The 22,278-nt window shown below is 33.6% G+C and overlaps 1 protein-coding gene across 1 annotated transcript; it reads right to left on the bottom strand.

Annotated features, from left to right (window-relative positions):
* Nucleotides 1-15,212: 15,212 nt before the first annotated feature.
* LOC148847659 (structural maintenance of chromosomes flexible hinge domain protein) lies at nt 15,213-20,886 on the bottom strand. Its single transcript, XM_088948719.1, has 4 exons — nt 20,067-20,886; nt 17,909-18,064; nt 17,110-17,790; nt 15,213-16,729 (listed from the first exon to the last, which is right to left on the bottom strand). The coding sequence occupies exons 1-4, from the start codon at nt 20,406-20,408 to the stop codon at nt 15,620-15,622; spliced, it is 2,289 nt and encodes a 762-aa protein (XP_088804845.1). The 5' UTR covers nt 20,409-20,886; the 3' UTR covers nt 15,213-15,619.
* Nucleotides 20,887-22,278: the final 1,392 nt, after the last annotated feature.

Below are 22,278 nucleotides of genomic sequence, written 5' to 3' on the forward strand. Positions count from 1 at the left end.
TAAAGGGAGTCTTTGTCTCATGGTCATAGTAGAGGGGGTTTTTATAATTTACCTAAAATAATTATTGAAACTGACCCAACCCAACCCATAAACACCCCTAATTGGATCTCAAATTCAGCCATTAGAGGCAGGCATGAGTAATTTAGACTGTTAGATCAGCTCAATGGCACTCAAATATCAAGGAAATATACCACACTGAATCATTCATGTGATTGTTTCTTGAAAAGCCCCACCAAACAACCAAACTTCCAAACTTCAAGAAACATTCATTATTGCTAACGTGGAAAGTAACATAATGGGGTGCTTCTTAAAACGCCCATAAAACATCCAACCAAACAACAAAAGTAAAAACGTTTAAAGAAACAATTTTTTAGATAAACGTTTATTTGATAAACACCACCCCCCCTCTCCCCCCACCTATGTTATTATTGTTTATGAGCTTTTACATGCTATGGCTGAGTTGAATGGCTATGAAGGTATTGGACTCTCTGGTTTTTCTTTTGCCTTTTGCTATTTACTATATCGTTGTATTAGCCTGCATTTGACATTCCTTATTTGAAGGACTTATCTCATTTTTTTGAGTTAAAATGCCTCAATGAATAATGAATTTTTAAATGTAAAAAGGAGATAAGTCCTTAAAAACAAGGAATGTCAAATGCAGCTTTAGTATAGAGAGTATGTCGATTTTGGTGAGTGGTTTGACTCTAATGGTATTTTCTCCAACCCTTGCGACAATACAAGGTTTCCCTTTATTCCCTTACCTATATATATTTTTATATACAGAAATTTTATCTCATGTGCTAACTTTACACCTAGAAAATGGGACCCTTCACGGTGTCCATGTTGGCATGGCTTTCTTTTATTAAAAAAAAAAAACGTATGTATTTCAAAACTGAGAAAAAGTGGTTGGCACATGTTTTTCTACTGTTTGTTGACAGATAGGTGCCACTAGGCACCTTTTGGTGCCATTAGGTGTCACATAAGCGGAATAATAAACAAACACCTTGGTGTTGGGGGAAATGCAAAGATGAAGCTTTCTCCAATGATTGGCTTGTATGTAAACCGATATAAATGTTTATTGGATAAACATGCTTACCAAATAACATTCTGGTACGAATGCCTATATGGCAATGAACTGGCACCATTTATCAAAAAAGCGGAAGCCATACCAAACACCATCGAAGTATCAAATTCATTCCTTAATATTGACATCCCTATGTATTCTTGGCTAGCACCTCACTTTTAAATCCATAAACGTGTGTTCAATGTCTCACACTTTTTCACTTAATTAAGATCCAGGAATAACCTTAGGCCTTTTTTCAGTCTAACCATTAATCTCTATGGTTGAGTTTTAAACCGAGGTAGGTCTAAGATATGCCCTTAGTGCACATCCTTATTATATCAAGTTTTAATTAGATTAATGACAATGGCTGCTCTTGACCTTGATTTATTCTTTCTTTTCAATATAAGGTACTTTTTCCTTTTCATTATGGGAGGGATTTCTTCATTTTCTTGGTTCATACTCAATCCATTTAAGAAATCAAATGAAATGTTTGTACATTTTTCTTTCACACATATTAGTATTCTAAGAGAATTTGTTATCATAAAAACACAGGCTCAATAATATTATCACTCATAACAATTGCAACGATGCATTGGAAACATCTCCATAATTGTATGTTTTTATTAATGGGGAGATGTTCCCAATGCATGACTACAAGTGTTGTGAGGACCAGTTTTGTAAGGATAAAATCTGGATTTCCTTCAGTAAGAGCCATTACAACACTCCCATACCCTTTTGATGAGTCACATGATATAGGGGTGTCAATGGAGCAAATTTGGGTTGGACTTGTTCCAATCAAATAAATTTGAATGGATTGGACATTCCAATAAGACCTTGAATTAGATCAATCTAGATTTAATACCCCAAAGTATTCATTGGATCGGATTAGACCTTGTCCAAATGTTTTATATAAAAAAAATTGAATTCTTATATTTTTGTGTGTTTTCGTTTTTTCAATATTTATAGTTTAATTATGACATCAAGGGTTGATACATTTGACCCACAATGTTGAATTATTGGCTTGCTACCAATCAAAAATCAACTTTTGGTTGGTTTTAAATTTGTATTTTATCTCCGTCCCAATAAAAATAATTCTTCTTTGTCACACTTATTTTTCTTTAACATGGTTTATAGAGATATGCTTGCATGTTTTTTACATAATTTGTATATTTTTGTGTTTTTATCTTTATAATTGTTATTATTAATTATAACATCATGGGTTGACACATTTGACCTAGAAGATTGAATTGTTAATTTGCCACCAAATAGGAAAATAATTTCACATTTTAGATTAATTTTTATTTTATTTTATATCATCAATAAAAACAATTCTTATTAATAATGTTTAATTTCTAATATGTTTAATATAAAATATCAAATATGTACCCAAATATTTTATACAAAATTTCTATATTTTTTCTTTTTTTGTATTTATATCTTTTTTTATTTATTTTTGTTATTTAACCATGAGATCAAGGGTTGACATGACCTGGAAATTTGAACCATTGACCTACCACCAAGAAAATAATTTCATTTATGGGCTAGTTTTAAATTTTATATTTCATTTCCAATATCAATAAAAATGACTATTATGTATCACACTTATTTTTCTTTAATATGATTATCACAAAATGTTATATACGCGCTTAAATGTTTTTTTACAAAATTTATATTTTGTGTTTTTTTTTTTGTTTTTTAAAATTTTTATTTGATTATGATATCAAGAGTTGACTCATTTGACTTGGAATGTTGAATTGGTGGTCCACCACCATGAAAATAATTTTATTTTTGGCTGCTTTTATATTTACATTTCATTCCAACATCAATTAGAAAAATTATCATTTATCACACACATTTCACTTTAATGCAATTAACATAAAATATTAGAGATGTGCCTTTTTTATATATTTTTATTTTTATAATGATTTGTATTTATTTATATTTTAAACGTTTTTATGTAATCATGATATCATGGGTTGACCTATTTGATCCAAATGGTTGAATTATTTACTCACAACCAAGACAAAATTACAATTTCCATTTTGGGGATGAATTAAAAAGCATGCATTTTATCTATACTGCTATTAAAATATAAGACTTAACAAAAGGAAATTGAATAAGGAGAAATGCAATAGTTCAAATTTCATTTTATGCCTTGGTATAAGACTTAACCAAAGGAGAAATGTAGTAGTTCAAATTACATTTCATATCCTCATAATTACAAATTGAACAAATTAAAAAACAAGGGTATTTATAGTCAATAATTGGATTCAATGGATCATAATCGGAGTTAATACTTTAAATATAAAACTTAATGAGATGGATTTGATTGAGAAGAAAAGTAGTTGCACAAATTACATTTTCTATCATTACAATTAAAGAGGGACCAAATTAAAAAATCAGGATATTTTATTCAAACAAAATTTCCACACTATCATTCACACTTTTAATACTATTATAAATATAAATATAGTCATAAATATAAATTGTTGTGAATTGTGATTTATTTATTTGAAAGTTATGTGGGTTCCCATAAATATAGGTAATGGTTTGCCAGTCTGCAAATAGATTCTTGGTGTAGATTGTTATTGACCCTATATAATTGGGACACATGGTACAGGCCCGAAACCTCTATAATCGGATCATCAGTTTGATCTAGATTTGCCCTAGCTAGGCCCAATGTATGCAAATCCTTGATCTCATTAATTGGACCCATCGAGTCCATTTGCAATTAATCTACCCCATCAAAGGATTTTTTTTTTTGTTCCAAACAAGTTTTTAATTGATAATTGAGGTGATACTCGGATAATGGTTAAAGGGTGACAGAATCACAACCACCATTTTTACTGATTCAATTTTTTGAACTCAACACATAGTTTTTGTGTGGCTCACATGTTTAGAAGCATTCCAACTTTGGCCATACGACCATTTATCTATTATGTTACATAATACATTAAAATATAATATACTATGTTAACATATTATATAAAAATATATAATATATGAAAAGATTAAAAAGTATATATTAATACATATTTCATCATGTATAAATATATTTTGCATTGTAGACAATATAGGAATATTGACCCAAGATATACAGAGTCACTTGGCTAAGTCAGCTTTCTTTTTGAGCCATGTGGTTGCGTTTGAAAAGTTGTCTTTCATTGGTCAAGAAAGGAGATTTTTGCTGGTTCCAACAACCAAATGAAAATGCCCTTTAAAATGTTGGTTGTGTGTGTTTGTGAGTCGAATGAAAGACATATAAAACCATGACAATAACACCCCCTAAGAAAATTAACTCGCTAGGCCAACTGATGGTAGCTTGGTTGATAAATTCTCTGATTAATTTTAATTAGACTTGTTCATGAGCTGTGTTTGGGCCTGATTTTACATTGTGTTAGGGTTGGGTTTGAGACAGTGCCCATTGAAATATTGGCGAAAGCCAAATCCAAGCCCAATCTAAGAAAAGGTCTAATTGGAGTGGAGAATTGAGATCAAATCCCGTTGTCACTAGGGTTGGGATTATGGGTTTTGGGTGTGGGCTACTCCCCGTTATATAGTCCCATGAAACAATAAATAAAACCATGCACCTTGGTGATTCAAAGGCTCAAAACAAATACGCAGGTTTTAAAAGATAGAGTTGTTCCGAAGACCAATTTCCAAGGAAGCTGCTAGATTAAAAAGCTAGGGACTATCCATCCTATGTTTCCCTTCCCCATTAAACTTTTCAAGAATATAGTCATATCTAGGGCTGCAAGTCAGGTAGGCTAGGCAGGGTTTAAGGTAACAATCCAAAATATTGGGCCTAAGGTCAGAGCCCAGCTTAGACCCGAAGTCAAGCATGAGGTCAAGGTCATCTTGGCCTTGGGTTGGGCCCGCCCAAGTTGCATCCCTACTCGTATGTAGGAGAAATAATGTCGTGGATCTGATGTATCAAGTGGTGTTTGCAGGTTTTGAGTGGACCCATTTCCTCATGCTTTAGTAGTCTACTAGCAGGGACCCAAGCGATGCACGAGATTTGTTAAGGATAAACAATAGAAACATGCAAGAGTATACAATTGTTTTATATAATAATTGATAATTATTTATATTTTATATACTACTTTTAATAATTTTTTACAAACAAAATAACAATAATTAATTTTAGATAAGGTTGTTTATCAAACTTAGGGATGACAATTTCCCCATTTCCTCGATCCCCGTGGGGATCTGCCCACAATGGGGTGGGATCACATTGACTTTCCCCTTGCGGGGACAAAGATGGAGAAATTTTCATCCCCATTGGCAGGGATGGTGTGGGCCCCACATGGACCCTGATTCCCGCCCCATGGGATCCCCACTAATATATATGCATATATGTACACATATGTCTATAAGTTAATGTTTTTAAAAATATGGTTGAATATGTTTGAATCTTTTCTAATGTGATTATAAATTTTGATTATTTTATTTTCATTTTAAAATAAAATAAAAAACAAAAACATAATGGTTGACATTATAAAGAACCATGAGGAGTAGGGATCCCCATGGAGACGGGGATGGAGATAACTTTGTCCTTGTTAGCTGGGATGGGGATGCGGATGCGGATGAGGATTTTCGTGGGGACCGTGGTGGTGAGAGTCTCCTCGTCCCCGCTCTACTCCATTGCAATTTCAAATCAAACTAATGAGACTGACTAACCCAATTTCTAATATTTCCATTCGGCTTTAGTTCAACAATTTCCCAACCAGACTGGGTTGGATTAGTTTCACTTTTCCCATTTGTAAACACACTAAAATCGAATGACCCGACCATAGATATATACTTATATTTTAAATATATTTTTTAATACGTAAAAGTGGGAAAATTCCAATATTTCTTAAGCTAAAATAGTTTATATCATAAATTTAATTTTTAATAGTGCCATTGTTTTTTTTTTAATTTGAACTTAATTTTTAAATTTCATTTCTTAAGTTTGAATCTTTTGAACCAACCGACCAAACCAAAAAATTGATCACCCAAACCGATATAACATGAGTGACCAGGTCAATTTGGTTGGCCAAACAACTTGCAACTGAACCAAACCAACCAATGAATAATAGTTTAATTTTCAATAACTATTAAAAAATTATAGCAAAAATACACAATAAATTAAATTTTAAATTATAGTAGTTTAAACTCCAATAATTATTAAAAATTATATATTAATAGAAAAACAAAAATAGATTATACATATTTATTACAAAAACAACAAATAATTACTAAAATACAATAAATATTAATTTTAATATAGATAAATATATAATAAATAAATATTAAGTTTTTTAATTATTATTAATAAACAATAAATTTTTGAAAGTTATTTTCTAGAATTATTAATTGGATAAATAAAATTAGTTATTTACAATATTATTTATTTATTGAAATAATATCATTATTTAAATTTTAAAATATTAATTACTTGTTGAATTTAATAATCCATAAAATTATAGTATTATTAAGACATAATTTTGTTATTTTAACTATTTAAAATCTAGTTATGTTAAATGTTTCGTTATTTAACTAAATATTTAATATCTTAATCTATTTATTATAATTGAAAGTTATTCAATAACTATTTAAAATATATTATTAACTGATTTAAAATGTTGATTTTAATATTTTGTCATTTAAGATATTTAGTTATTGAAATATTTAAATAATATTTCATTTTTAATGTTATATTTTTATTATTTGAATAACATTTAAATTGAATAATCCAGAAAATCATAATTTACATTGTTTGTACATAATTTCGTGATGAATTTTGTACAAATATATCTTTATTAATAATATGAGTATTATTAAATCGATTATATTTATTTTTTGTCTTTTTAATAAATATTTTAAAGCTATTATATAATTTTGTTATAATATTTAAATACTTCTTAAATTTTTTAATTCAAACTTTCTTTAGATAGATGTAGGTAAAAAGTGGGGGAGAAGATAAATAAAAAATAGAGATAGTTTAAGATAAAAACTCTCTACTAAATTTGAGATAACTTATGAGAGAGAGAGAGAGAGAATGAGAGATTTTAGGAATATTTTTATGGGAAAATTGCTAATGGGGTTATATCAGATAAGGGCAACTTTTTGCCCTGAATATAATTAAAATAGGGTAGCTTTTTTAGAAAATATCAAAAAAGGGTAGTGGCTTGTGTTCATCGTGTTCCTTCTCTTTTCTGAATCTTATTGGCAGTAATGTGAGATGAAGAAGAGAGGTTTGGATTGGTGAATTTGATGGAAGGTGAGTGAGGTAGTGTTGGTTCTCTGATTGAGATACGAAGATGGAACTCTCGACACTCCTATAGCTGCCATCGCCATTGAAGAGATTGACTGAAGCTTTTTTTTTTCACCTTGTTGTTGTTTTATTTCCCATTTTTAGCCTCTTTGTTCCTCGATGAAGAAGGCAAAAGGAAGAGAGAACATTTTAATACGGAAATTTGATCGTCAAAGATATTAAAAAAGAATATGAAACTAAATGTATCTAAAATTACGAAATGAGGTGGTATGTTTAATAACTAGTCCCTCAGACCCAGGAAAATATTTTTCAGCAATCCCAATTTGTTTGAGGGTAGTGGGCCGTTGATCTTGTATTCGTTTGAGGGCTCTGTAATAATATTGAAACATTGCAATTTTTCTAGTACTTCGTTTGAACTTCTGAGTTGCGACAGTTCGAAGTGTAGAAAGAGTGGATTGGTCTTGCTAGCGGTGAATGCAAAATAGATCGATCTCATCATGCTCCCACATGGCAAGCTTCCGGGAAATCCAACAAAAGAGAAGACAACAGAAAGAATGTTAACGGTAAATAAATGGATCCATCGACTTACTCTTGAGAGAGCAACATAAAAAAGAAGATGAATAGTATTACTGCCATTTTTTGATATATTTCTAAAAAAGTTACCTTATTTTTTGTTATTTTATAAAAATATTAATTTTATTGATATTTAGGGCAAAAAGATGCCTTTATCTGCTAGAGTCCCATTTCTAATTGGTAGTTTCAAAAATGACATGGATTAAAAATTTTTAAAAATAAAAAAGCAGAAGATTTCTAGACTTCCTTGTTTTAACACACACACAGACACACACACACACACTAGCGGGGACCTGTACGATGCACGAGATTTGTCAAGCGAAAGCTAAATAATAGAAACACATAAGATTATACAATTTTTTATATTTTTTAATTTTTATATAATTAATAATTATTTATATTTTGAGTTCAACAATTATATAGAAAATATATGATATCTAATTTTTTTTTTACCATTCAACTGGTATCATAAACGTGGTAGCCAGTAGGTTTTCCCTTATTCTTTTCCACATCATAGATTTTCCCTTATATACTACTATTAATAAATTTTTTATAACACAAAAATAATAATAATTAATTTCAGCTAGTGTCGTTCATTTAAATTGTTATATTTTATTTTCATTTAAATAATTTATTAATTCTTTTTAAATCAAATCAGATTGGATCAGATCCGAAAATATGACTTTCTCATCATATTTGAATTTAGATCAATGTGTATCATATCCGGGATTAGCAACTAACAATATCAGATCGAATTAGGATATAACTTGGTTCGAATATGATTCGATTTGTTTGCATCCCTAGTTTCGGGTGACCAACTCCTCAACCTAACCAAGTCTATTTGTTTGGCCAAACAACCTATAACAGAACCGAACCAACCCGTGAACACTCCTAATTTTAGCTAAATTCATAGTCTAATCTCTAATAAATAAAAATAGTTTAATCTCCAATAACTATTGAAAATTTATAGTGAAAATACACAATTATTGAAAATATATTGGTAATAAGATTACAATAAATATAATCATTACAAAAATACAATAAATACTAAAAAATATATTAAATTAGTCAATAAATAGTGTAGTCTCAAACAATAGTTTAATTTATAATAAATATTATTCAATAATTATAACAAAAATACAATAAATACAGTAAAGAAAATAAATTAAACTTAAAAAGTTAAATAACAATAGTTTAATCTCTAATAACTAATAAAAATTTTATGTTAAATAACAAAACAAAAATAGATTTATACATAATTATTGAAAATATATTTATCACAAAAAAAAAATAATTACTTGAAATACAACCAATATTGATTATAGTATATATAAATATATAATAAATATAGATTAAGATTTTAAAATTATTATTAATAAACTTTAATTTTTTGAAAGTTATTTTCTAAAATTAATAATTGTTATAAGTGAAACTAGTTATTTTCAATATTATTTATTTATTTAAATAATATCATTATTTAAATTTTAAAATATTTACTATTTATTGAATTTAATAATCCACGAAATTATAACTTATACTATTATTACATAATGTCTCTATTAATTTTGTAAAATATTAAATTATTATTAATTTGAATATTATATTAATAATTATTTTTCTACTTTTAAGATTTTATTAAATTTATTACATAATTTCATTATTTTAACAATTTAAAATCTAGTTATGTTAAATATCTCGTTAGTTAAAATATCTACTTATTTAAATAATATATAAAATATATAAAATTTTCTTTCTTGGACGTTTATTTATTTTAAAGTTATTACATAATCTTAAATATTTTGTTATATAATTATTTAGTTATTTTAGATATTTATTTATTGAAGTATTTAAACAAATATTTGTTTATTTTTTGTTAACTATTTATTTATTTGAATGAAATTTAAATTGAGTAATCTGATAAACAATAATTTATATTGTTAGTACATAATTTACTTGAATAACATTTAAATAGAATAATCCAAAAAATAATAATTTTGTAAAAATATAAAATTATTAATAATGTGAATAATATTAAATCTATTATAACTATATTTTATGTTTTTAATAAATATTTTAAAGTTATTAATTCCCTGTGTATTAAATAAATTTTATTTATTTTTAATTAAAACTATTTTTAGATAGATATAGATAAAATGTGGGGGAGAGGATAAATAGGACTAGAGATATTTTAAGAGAGAAATCTCTATGAAATTAGAGATAATTTAGGAGAAAGGGAGAGATGTGGTTTAGGAGAGGATATTATTTAGGTTATTGGGAAAGTGTGGGAACAAGATATATATATATATATATATATATATATATATATATATATATATATATATATATAGAGAGAGAGAGAGAGAGAGAGAGAGAGAGAGAGAGAGAGAGAATAACTATTTTTTGTGTTTTCAATAAATATTTGAAATTATTACATAATTTAATGAGAATATTTAATAAATTTTTAATTCAAACTTTCTTTAGATAAATATAGATAAAAAGTGGGGGAGAAGATAAATAGGATTATAGATATTTTAGGAGAGAAATCTCTATTAAATTGAAGATAATTTAGGAGAAAGCGACGGATATTAGGGGGTATTTTAGGAGAATATATTATTTAGGTTATTCAGAACGTGTGGAGAGAGAGAGAGATTTTAGGTAATTTTTATGGTGAAGGAGAGCATATCATTGGTTGTTTAAAAAATGACATGGAATAAAAAATAGAAAATTCAAAAAAATGAGACAATTTCTTCACTCCTGTGTTTTTATTGAAGGTCCGACCATTAGAATAAAAAAACACAGCCAAAATGATATTTTAATATATAGATAATAGATATTAATCATATGTTTTATTAGTATTTGTCTGTTAATGTTTTTAGGGGTTTTTACTGTTTAGTCCACCCCCCACAAATCTTAGCTCCACCGTACAGTTGGGGTAGGTGCCACATCGGAATTGATGCCAATACATGGGTTGGTATTGGTGTTATAGGTGGAGGTGTTTGAAATTTTGAATTATTGTAGGTCTGTAATGGAATTCAGAATTCTAAGGTGAGTGCAACCTACTTATCCCATGTTTTTATTGGTTCTTTAAGTACAAAATTCGGGAAAAAAAGTGTTTGAAATAACTATAGTTTTTATGGTGACTTATAATAGATTTTTATGAGCAGCAAGCTATGGGTGATTGGGTGGCAAATAACAGAGAGGAGATAAAGAATAAAATATTTAGAAAACATAAAATATATTATCAAGGTTTTAGTATTTCTAATTAGGCATAGGTGAAGTGATTATCTTAAATGAAATAAATGATAGTATGAGGTGGTGGTTATACAACTACCATGCATCTAAGCGAATCAATGTATATATATATATATGATATGTACCATAGAGTCGGGTTTAGGCTAGGTTGGGTTGCATGAGGGGTCAACTCTAACCCAACCCAAAGGAAAATCAGAATCATAAATTTCAACCCTAACCCTAACTTGAGCATCAACCTGACTTTTTTCAGGTTGGGTCTGAGCTAACCCGATCCAAGTTGCAGCCTTATTGGATCTTAATTGGTTAAAAAACAGCCAAAACCACTTTTCTATAGGTGACTAAGAGTAATGTGGGCTGGAATGGCCTACATTTCCGGGCCATCCTGTAGTGGGTCGGACTGGGCCATTCACAGAGAGGGGAGCCTGATATGAGCCCGGGGCTTGGTCCGCAGGCGAGCATGATTTTCATTTTCTCTGCACCATTCCGCGGGCTATACTGTGCCAGGCACGTAGGCTGTTGTTCCAGCATGGGCCTATATGGGCCAGGGGCCTTCCAACCCATGAGCCTGAACTCCCTGGCCCAGCATGGCCAAGGGTTGTGGGCTGTGCCAGCCCACGGCTGCCCAGCCTTGGCCTGTTTTATGCCTATATCCCGATTGCGGATCCAAACACTACATAATTGGTTTGGTTGCAAGGTGCCAACAGATGATTGGTCAGGTCTCGTAGCGGAAACTTAGGATCGAATCTCACCTGCACCTGATTTGGAGGGTTATGAGTTGGGTGATGGGTTATCCCACTGTGTAGCCCTTTAAAAGAAATTAAAAAGAAAAAAAAAAACATAATTAAGTTGATTAGGTAGTTAGGTTCGGGTCTATCGGGTCTGCCCGACCCATTGTTTGATTGACTGAAGTTTCCGATGAGGCTACTGTAACTGTACTAAGAGTTCATTGATGAAATGGTGTTGGATCTACGGTCCACCGAGGACAGCTATTCAAGTAGATCGGGCCTAAAGGAAGCTTCTTTGATGGTTGGTGGTTAATGTCCATGACCACGATAGTGCCCAAAGTATCCTTTCTTGTCAGTTTGACTTTTAACTCTGGTAGGCTTCTTTAATCTCTACTAACATTGGAGGCCCATAAATGACAGATCCATTGAGTAAATGGGTTTGCTCTTAAAATATCTCACCTGAATCCAATACATTTGCAAGCCAATGACTGTCTGTCGTGCTGGATAATGCACATTTGAGGTACACATCTTCTGCTTAAATGAAATATAGATAACATGGAAGATCCAGACCGTCCATCTGGTGAGGGGCCCCACAAACAACACAGCTACCCTTGAAGCTTTTTGGAAGAATTTCTGCAGAAAATGGGAGCAAAAGTTGGATTCCTTTTTGAAATCCTTGTTAATCAATTTGGGTCAAATTTGGTCCAAGCTTTTAAGCCCAAAACCCGACAAACTTCTTTGTTTGTTTGATACTCCAATGGAGAGAGACAGAATGACAGACAGGCTGTAAAAAACTTTACTATACCTAGAGAGAGAGAGAGGGATTTTAACAGAAAGGTGAATAAGAAAGCAAAGAATCTTTTTTCCTTCCTTACAAGTTCAAACTTCAAAGCTCAAACGGTCTACCTTTCCTTTACAAACCACATTGGAAAACGAATCCACAGTATCCAAGGGTTTGTCCCATTGAATAGCTCTTCTGCTCTGAGCTAGCTTCCCTGTAAAACAAAGCAAGGTAGTAATTAGTGAAGAAGGGAGGGAAAGGCACATTTATTCTTCTTACTTCTTCTTAGCTTCTGTTTCTGCTCACATCACATGCCTGACGCCCACACACTCCCCCAGGCCCAGAATCGGACTAGTGTGGTGGCCACTGCCCACTGGCCACCTTTTTTCTCGCTGAAGTAATCAGGCCCAGAATTGCAGTACTACGATGTGGCCCACGTGCACATTTGATGGGACCCCCACTTCCATATTTACATCACGTGTATCCCTATGTGGGCCCCCTTACTTTGCCACGTGTTTCGGGGTTGGCACCTGGGGTTGGATAAGACCCCAACCAATTATATATTTACAAAGACGGCCCTAATATTTGTAATATTATCATATCTCCGGCACCAACCAAATGTGTCAATTCAACCAAATGAATTGAAGAAGGATTAAAATCATTGTTCCCAACCCGCTGTTGATCCGGATGGTTGAATTTTCACTTGGCCATGGTTTTATGTCCTTTTTTTTATATTTGACTTTAATAAAAAAATTCGAAGGTTATAATTTTGCATTCAGTTTTCTGATTGAGATAATCTTTATATAAATTAATATTTATATATATTTAATATATATAATATAATTATATATTATTTTATTAATATAATATATATACTATAAACTATAATAAGGTCTATTAGGTCAAACCTGATACTCTCAGAGTCTCAGTTAACATAATTTATAATTGAGTCATACAGCCAGTAGATTCTGGTTTGGAACTAAGTCCCAACCCCTTGAGAGGACTACATTTTAATTCATATATTTCTTTTGAAGTTGGTCTTTGGCTGAAATCTGATTAAAAAAGTTTCGGAAACATCTTCGAGCTTTGAATTATTAGAAGTTTGTTCTCTGTTGTTCTGAATCTTTGAATGTTGTGAAATTGTTTGGTGATCAAAATATTGAAAGTTTGAAACCTCGGAAGAGTATTTATTTCTATAGTTTTATGCCTTATAAAGAATTGTTATTTATGATATTTCTTATAACAAGGGATTTAAAAATTGTTTGGAAGTTATAAACAATTATATGCGAAAAACACATTAGAAAACTTATTATTTAAAAATATATAAAATTAATTTTCATCAAACATTTCCAGATGACAACCACCAAAATCATCAAACAACCCAAAACATGGTACATAAAAACAAAAATTTTTGAGTATCTCCAATTTCTTTTATACATAAAAAGATGACAACCCAAAACAGTTAGAAGAAGATTTTGAGAAATACAAAGTCAAAAGTTTTCATTTTGATAGAAAATTTATACTTCATTGGAACCAAAACTCCAATTCCATCGCCACAAACAGAATATGAAGGAAAAATAAGATAGTTTTATCCATGGTTTTCAAAACCGGGAACTGGTTAGGTGACCGGTTTCAGTTTTTCCTAAAACTAGAAATTTGCTCAAAACTATTGATTTTGGTCAGTAAACCGCTGATTCGGGCGATTAACCGTTCGAACAGTTTTGACCATTTTTTGTTATTATTTTTTTTAATTTTTTTATTTTTTTTTGTCAGAACAGGCCAACTGTTCAATTAGAAAGCATGGTTTTATCAATTTATAGAGTCAAATTAGAAAGCATATATATATCTGGAAAATTACTTGAGTTAGAGCCAAATTCATGTTTAAGTCATATCCTTGAATGGAAAATAACCAGGTACAAGTTCTATCATCTGAAAATGGATTTCTCAGAAATGACAAAAGCAATAAAAAAAATCAGCTTTCAAAGAAAAGGTCAATTTCACCTTCAAAAACTCATATCAGCACTTAGTGTAGTTGTTGACACTTGAGAGCAGATACATGAAACCGCGACCACTGGAAAGTGAAGAGCACTTCAAGGATCAGTGGTTTGTTTTGTACTACGTTTTAATCCAGCCATCTCTTGTCTGGGGTCATTTCAAATAGACCCGTTTGCCCATCGACATTGGTCTCATCTCATGATGTGAGCTTTTTCTTGAAACCGGTTCCACAGGTTTTTGAAAAAAAACGCGAACTGAAATTAAACCAAAACCATGATCGGTTCAGTTTTTGATTGATTGGTATATAAATATATGATATTTGTTAACTAAAACTGAACCAGTGCCACCAGTATTTGAAAAATATTGAATCGATCAGTTAGGTTCAGCAGATTTTTTGATTTGATTTTTCGGTTTTTGTTGAGCACCTAAAAAAACTCGGAAGAAAAAACTGTAAGTTTTCAAGATAACTGAGAATAAAGAACTGAGTTTTCAAACAGATCCATTTGCCCATTGACAGGTATACTAGAAACCACAAGTACTAAGAATTAAGAAATAAGAGCTAAATTTTCATGAAATCCCTGGAAGGAATAATCTTGAAGTTCAGAGAAAAAAAATTACAGTAGGATATTAGAAGTTACATCTGGAGAAATAAAGTTAAGAAACATCAAATCCACAGTCATGTACACGGCCACCATCCCAGTACCCTTTGTCACCCAGAATAAACAGGAAAAAATAATAAGACATAGGTCTGTCATAGACATAAAACACATTTGATATAGATGCTCTTATAGGCACAGAGAATAAGAGCACTCTACAAGAAAGAAAAAAAAGCACTCAAAACAAAACTTAAATGGGTTCATCTTTCCTTGACCCATTCAACTCAAAATCTACCCCACATTACCAACAATTTAAGGAAAAAAAAAAAAGATTAGAATAGTCACACACTTTCCCCTAAAATTTACACAACTCTCCTAGCAGGCTGCCTCCTTTACTGCCACCCCCATTTCTGCCGCTGTTACTTCTGCTGCTGGAGGTTCAGGTGCTGGCTGTCGGAACTCTGTGTAGTGGAATTCAATTTGCAGCCGGTGATGCAGAGGTGTAGAAGCCATCAACCCCTTCTTGATATCTGTCTGTAATTCCCTCAAGGGGATTGCAGCCAAGAAGTTCTTTATATACTCTTTACATGACTCCTTCCCTCTGCACACGATCTCCTCTTCAGCTTCCCTGTTTCCAGATTCATCTGGTTTTGTTAGTACTACAGACCCTGCTGCCGGGACTTCCTTGGAGTTGTTCTGCTGGACCTGCCGCATTCCAGATTCCCCAGACGGAACTACCTGTTGATCACCAGCAGGTTTTTCCTCCGATTGGTGTGCCTCGTTTGGAATTTCATGGATTGTTGTATTCCTGTCAAATTTCAGGATATAAGCCTGGTTACATCCTTCAAAAAGTCTCTCTCCTAACGTGTCAATTATGTAGTAAGCTTCTGGTTCAACCTTGAGAATGAAAAAATGGTCATTCCAACTGACAATGTAGATCTGGGGGTCCCCATTATTGGGACATTCCAACCCAGCACGGCTGATCTCATCCCAGATGTTGTCAAAGGACATTGCACCATGCAAAAAATCAAACCCCCCTTCATTCATCCAATCTGGATGAAAGAATCCAATGAAAGACTTCCGTGGGACAACAGATACAGAACGGATCTTGGCCTGGAGGACTGTCTCAAGGTCAAAGTGCTTGTCTGGGAAACGCTCCCTATATGTCTCATTCTCACATAGGTTTCTCCACTCTAGGGAGCCTTCCCTGATGAGGCTGTCAAACTGAGATTTGATTGGCATTGCATCTTGGTTGGTTTGGAACCAATCAGCAATTACAGCAACAAGAACTGTACATGCGCTTTCACCAGCAGCTCGCTCACTCCGTTGATCAATGGAAGCAAAGAAGACTTGAGTTTGGAGCTTCATGTGTCCGTCACGGCTTATTACTTCCTTAAGTTCCCAGCTTCCCACAGCAAAATTGTCGTCCCCAAATTCAGACACTGAGGAGCGATTTGCAGTTGAATCTTCATCAGCCTTGTGCCACTGTCAAATGATTGCTAGCTTCTTAGGATTCAAAACTTGGAATAATTTCATAACAAAAAAAGGAAATAAAAAATTATTGTAATCTGATTCTTGAATGCTCAAAAAGCACAAGCAACTATTGAATGCTCAGTAATTTCTTTTTTATTGTTGTAATTAATATGGGCAAAAACTCCACTCTTGGTGGTCTTACTTTCAAATTTGAAGCTGATGCAACCACTAACTCTGACTAAATTGATCATGAAAAGATCACTCAATATCAATCTCTCAAGATGCAAATTATGGAACAATTATTGCTTTCAGAACTCTACCAAAAGGACTAGGACTAGCAATTAGTACAGGAAATGTAGCAAACCAGGTAAGGGTGGAATTTGGATGCTTACCCCTAGAGGAAAGGACTCGTCAGATGAGCTAAGCTGCCTGCGGTCAAAATCAATGTCGTCCCCACCCTCTTCTGCATATGCTTTCTTCAACAGTGGCTCCCCTTTAGGCTTAGGAGATCTGAAGCTCAGCTTCCTCTTCCTCCAAGGTAGGATGCTTCGCTTTGAACTAGATTGATCAGAGACTGACGCCACTGGGTCCTCAACATGCAAGCAGCTCGCATCTGATTTGCGGTTGCTGTAGTAAATCCAGTCCTCGTAATCCCCATTGAACCTCTTGTCAGAGTAAAATGATCCCCCAGCAAAATTAGCATATGCCAATGTTCCATAACTGAATGACTTCCTAACACTAGAATCTTCCTTCCCTTCCTCTAGCTCTCCTTCATCAAAATCATCAAGGGAGTCTGTGTCAAATGGGTATGTATATTCACCATCCTCACTCCTTGCGGAGCATTTTCCCTCACTGTCCTCTTCCTCATGGCATGCCTTCTTAGCTTTTCGCGTTGATACATACTCTGTCAGTATTTTTACTTTCCTCAGACCTGCTTTGAGAGCAGAAAGCTCATCTCTCTCCGTTGAGACAGATTCTCCAGATCGGGGTGACAGTGGAACAGGAACTATTGACCGTGCCACTGTCTCTGCATGTTCTTGGGTGGTTCTCAATTCTAATAAGTTGAGAGATAACTGTGACAAAGACAAAGCTCATGATCATTGAAGGGAAAATGGCAAGAAAAGGAGAGTCAAGAAAAAATATGTTATAACTGGAAATTTTATGAAAACACATACAATAGAAAGCACATACACAAAGAGAGGGTTGAGAATCAGCAGTGCCACTAGCCAGAATGAGAGGGATGTTTATTTCATGCTCCTTTTCTTCAGATGCAGAAGCAAATTCTGCAATGTTTAATAATGCTGTTCCAACAACAGGAACCTTGTTCTTTGGCCCTGGTTTCAAGCCCTGGATAAAGAAGAAAACAAATCAAAACTAAACCAATCTAAATTATTCTAAGTTAGAAAAGAACTAACCATTTACATGATCAAAATCAAGCAAGAGAAAGCTAGAAAAAACATTACGAAGCCCAATTTTGTCTACAAAAATACTATCTTTCTTGACCGATGTAGCATTCAAAAATAAAACGTATGACCATTACTTCAAACTTCAAAGACTCTTACAAACCATTGCTTGAGCTCTGCAATTAAAACAAAGAAACAAAACTGACGCTGTGGCACATGCAGAAAAGTAAAAGGGTGAAAAACAGAATGAAAAATGAACCAATAACAGAAAAAATACAAGTCTAGAGAATACTTGAAAACCTTTAAATTGAAGAATTTCCGCCTAAAAAAAAACTATATATCTGGTGTTGAAATGGCAGTTTGGCTCCAGACAGTGAAAGAAGGATAGAAGGTGTAGTCATCAAGTAGGAAAGACAAACTAATGAGGTATAAAGCTTTGAGGACATTAAACACTGCCATCGGATGTCAACCACTTCATGCAAAAAGTATTGGAGGTTAGGACCACACCCAATCCATGACCTTTAAAAATTGACTTGGGCAAAACTTACTTGAAGCATGGCTGAGACCTAATATAATCTAATTATGAAGATGGGCATATTTTAATCTCAAATTTGGGAAATGGAATCCACCCCCCACCCAAATCAATTACACTATAATGAAAATCTTGCCTAAATGATTTTTAATCACTGGCTTAAAAACAAATATCGATTCAGGTTTGGGGGCTTGCACAATGTATGGGTTATAATTAGCTAGCAACTTTCTTTATTGCAAGGATAGTCAAGATCTCCAAGTTGATAAGATTCCAGAACAACAAACATAGAAGAATATCGGCAACTTTCCTACTATTCCAAGTTCCAAACGTGGAATTAAAATCAATTTATTTCATTAATCAATTTCCCAATGACCCCAACAAATATTCACCACAAATCCCAACACAAGTGACCTCATATCCGATCCCCTGCAAGCAAGAAGAACCTTATATCCCAAAAGTGCACCACAAATCTGATCCTCAACCTAAACCACAAAAATTGCAAATAAACCAAACAAAAGCCCGAATACCTATCAAACAAAAAAAAGCCTGGAACAGGACATAACTCAATCTAAAAACTAGAAAAAGAGATCACTAAAAACCAAACAAAAGCCCGAATACCTATCAAACAAAAAAAAGCCTGGAACAGGACATAACTCAATCTAAAAACTAGAAAAAGAGATCACTAATACAATCTTAAATTCCAAATAATTTTACAGATAGAAATAAAATGTGACGACCTTCCAAAGAGTAAGAAATACAATGGAGAGAAATTCCTCTATCATGATACCCTATGCAGGGAACCCACAGTATACTCTGGTAATAAGGATAAAGGTGAATAAATTCCGTGAAAAGAAAACATCAATTATGAAAATCCAGGTAAGGGGTCAGACATTAATTTATATTAATAAGAATATAAATGCTCCCATTTCACCAAAAAGAAAACATTGAAGGCATCAAATAGAGAGTAAGAATTGAAAGAAAATAAATACTTCCTCACATGGAAATTTCAGCAAAATATTGCCAAAATTTATAAGTTTGGGCAGCAGAAAGCCGCCATATTTCACCCAAAACAGTGGGAAAGGTGCAATATGATCATCATCAGAACCCTAATCTTCTCAATGAAACTTAAACAAGATCACAAGATCGACAGACCACCCCAGTTTACACCGGAAGGAAAAAATCAAACTTGAAAAGTAGTAAATATAACAACAAAGATTCACCTTTCTTTCAATAAACCCCACAAACACCATCAACGAAAAATAGGAGTGAGAAAAAGAAACGAGAAAACGAAAGACTGACATAACGGAAGTTGTTTTCCTCCTAATATCTTAAAACCGAAAATCCCAACGATCAGCTGAAAATCAAAAGAAGATGGAGCCCCAAAAAGAAGCAAAAGCAACCAAATCAAACTTACATTGAAGACCGTAAATGCGATCTCCCAGGGATGAAACACATTGTCCTTGTAAGCCGAAAGACTGCAAACGCTCTGGAACTCCTCATTCCACTCAACAATCCCGTCGCTCCTCGCTTCCTCCTCCTTAGTAAAGTTCCTCTTCACCGTCCGCCTCAAAGAACTCAGAGCGATCTTAGGACCCTTCCATCTGATCTCCACCGTTAATCTCGGAAACTCCCCTGTCTTCTCTTCCTCACCCGTTCCAACGTGAAACCCCTCCATTTTCCTCAGCACCAGCTTCACCTCGAATTTCTTCGACAAAAGTGGCGGCCATGGCCGCCATTTCATCATCTTCACCACCATTCGCCCCTCCGATTCAAACACTAGATTGCCTCCCAAAAATTCCCAAATTTTCTAACAGAAGCCGAACCCCACAAGAATCCCAAAATCTCCAAACACTCTCTGAACTCTGAAGAAAAATGAAAAAGCTCAAGATCTACATCAGATAACCCGCTTCTCTCCTATAAAGAACAACGTTTTCCCGCCGGAATGGCAAGATCTCTGCTTGAAAAATGTTCCGGATCTTCAAAGAAAACAAAGAAAAAAAAAAAAAAACTCTTGGGAAGCCCCCTCGAGAGATTCAAATCTGTTTGATAGAATTTCAGAGCTTCTCTCTATCTTTCTCTCTGAACAAGAGTCGAGCTGGGAGAGACGAGAAATTGCCAAACATGCCGTTATTTATACCGTTAGAGATAGAGAAAACAGAGGAAGCTGGATTTGGATTAAATTAAGATTAAATAGAGAGAGAGAGAGAGAGAGAGAGGGCCGGCAATAAAATCCCTATTTGTTCGGTCACCCCAATAACGTCTTTATCCTCACACCACTTTTTAGCCCTACTTTTACTACTGCAGTTAAAGTTTAACCCCGAAATTTTACCATAGTTTGCGCTAACCGTGCAAAGCGGTAAAACTAACGGAGACTCTGATCCTGACTCAAAACTTTTGTATTTTACCAAAAACCGCCTCGTTTGCACGTTTGTGTTGCGAAATACCAACTCGGACGTAAGTACTAGGGCTCTCAATGGGTCGGGCCTACCCGATAGAACGAACGACCGAATCGGTTTGGTAAGTTCTGGTTCATAATTGGGTCGGGGCCGGCTGTTGCAGTTCTGAACCACTTACACCTCCTGGTTTTCTTGTAATTTTTGTTACATTTTATATTCAAAATGGTAAAATACAGATATATGTAACACTTTTGGTTAAGAAAACTTGTTTTATTGATAGATAAACAATCTACTATTTTAGTTATTTTAGCAAATAAAGTTTAAAATGTTATTATCACATGTAATTATAGTTGTCAAGTATAAATCGGATCTAATTAGGTCGGACTATTGTTTCGATTAACAATTAAGATGGTTTTGGATTTATCATATAAAGCTGATAATTGGTTTGGAATTGGTACAGCCTACCCTGAATCAAACATATATGGAACATTGATTGTTTTGTAGTCATGCTATTTTCAACATGTGGTTAGATGAACATGACGAGCAATGTGTTATGATGAATAGATCTGAACTCGTTGATGGGTTGGGTTATGTGGTAAAACCCAATCCGTTGACCTTAGGCCAATAGGCCCTCTTCATATAGTAGGGGTGGATGGGTATTGTAATGATGTGGATTCGGGTAGGACCCGAACCAGGCCGTTGACATCAGGGACACCTCTGAGCGGTTCGGTTTCATTCTGGACCAAAAATGATTGAAGGAGAAAAGCGGATTCCGTTGGGGAAGGCATTGAGAGTTAGGTGAGAGGGTTGCGATTGGTCCATGTGGATGGGAGTGGGGGATGAGTGAATGAGTACAGTTTTACAGTTGTGGGCGAGTCAACTCTGCTGCCGCTCTTGAGACGTTGGGTGGAATAGATGGATCCTGACTAGTTGTCTATAAAGCAGAGTTGGAATGGGAGGAGATGTTTGGCTCCATTTGAACTTCTTTTCGGTTGGAGTGGACACCCCCAGTTGGGACACCCAGTCCACACACTTGACCTCTCTCTCTCTCTCGCCTTGTTCATGTATCAAAGGAAGGAGCGTAGGGGGATCCTATTGCCACATGGAATGGAATCTTCTACCGGAACAACATTACTCCCCTTTGGGCATTATTGAATCCTGGCAAGTCAGGCCCATTCCACTATTTCCCTTTGCATCTCGCCCGATCCATGTATGGATGGGTACGGATTA

Source organism: Nelumbo lutea, chromosome 6 (assembly GCF_056320005.1).
Source record: "Nelumbo lutea isolate HS-2025 chromosome 6, American lotus-T2T, whole genome shotgun sequence".
NCBI classification, from domain to species: Eukaryota; Viridiplantae; Streptophyta; class Magnoliopsida; order Proteales; family Nelumbonaceae; genus Nelumbo; species Nelumbo lutea.

Excerpts from the sequence above, each read along its gene's own strand:
- LOC148847659 (XM_088948719.1), bottom strand. The coding sequence starts at position 20,408 with ATGGTGGTGAAGATGATGAAATGGCGGCCATGGCCGCCACTTTTGTCG. Across the intron at positions 18,065-20,066 it reads TCGCATTTACGGTCTTCAAT|GGCTTGAAACCAGGGCCAAA; the intron begins GTAAGTTTGATT and ends TTCTTTATCCAG. Across the intron at positions 16,730-17,109 it reads ACGAGTCCTTTCCTCTAGGG|TGGCACAAGGCTGATGAAGA; the intron begins GTAAGCATCCAA and ends ATCATTTGACAG.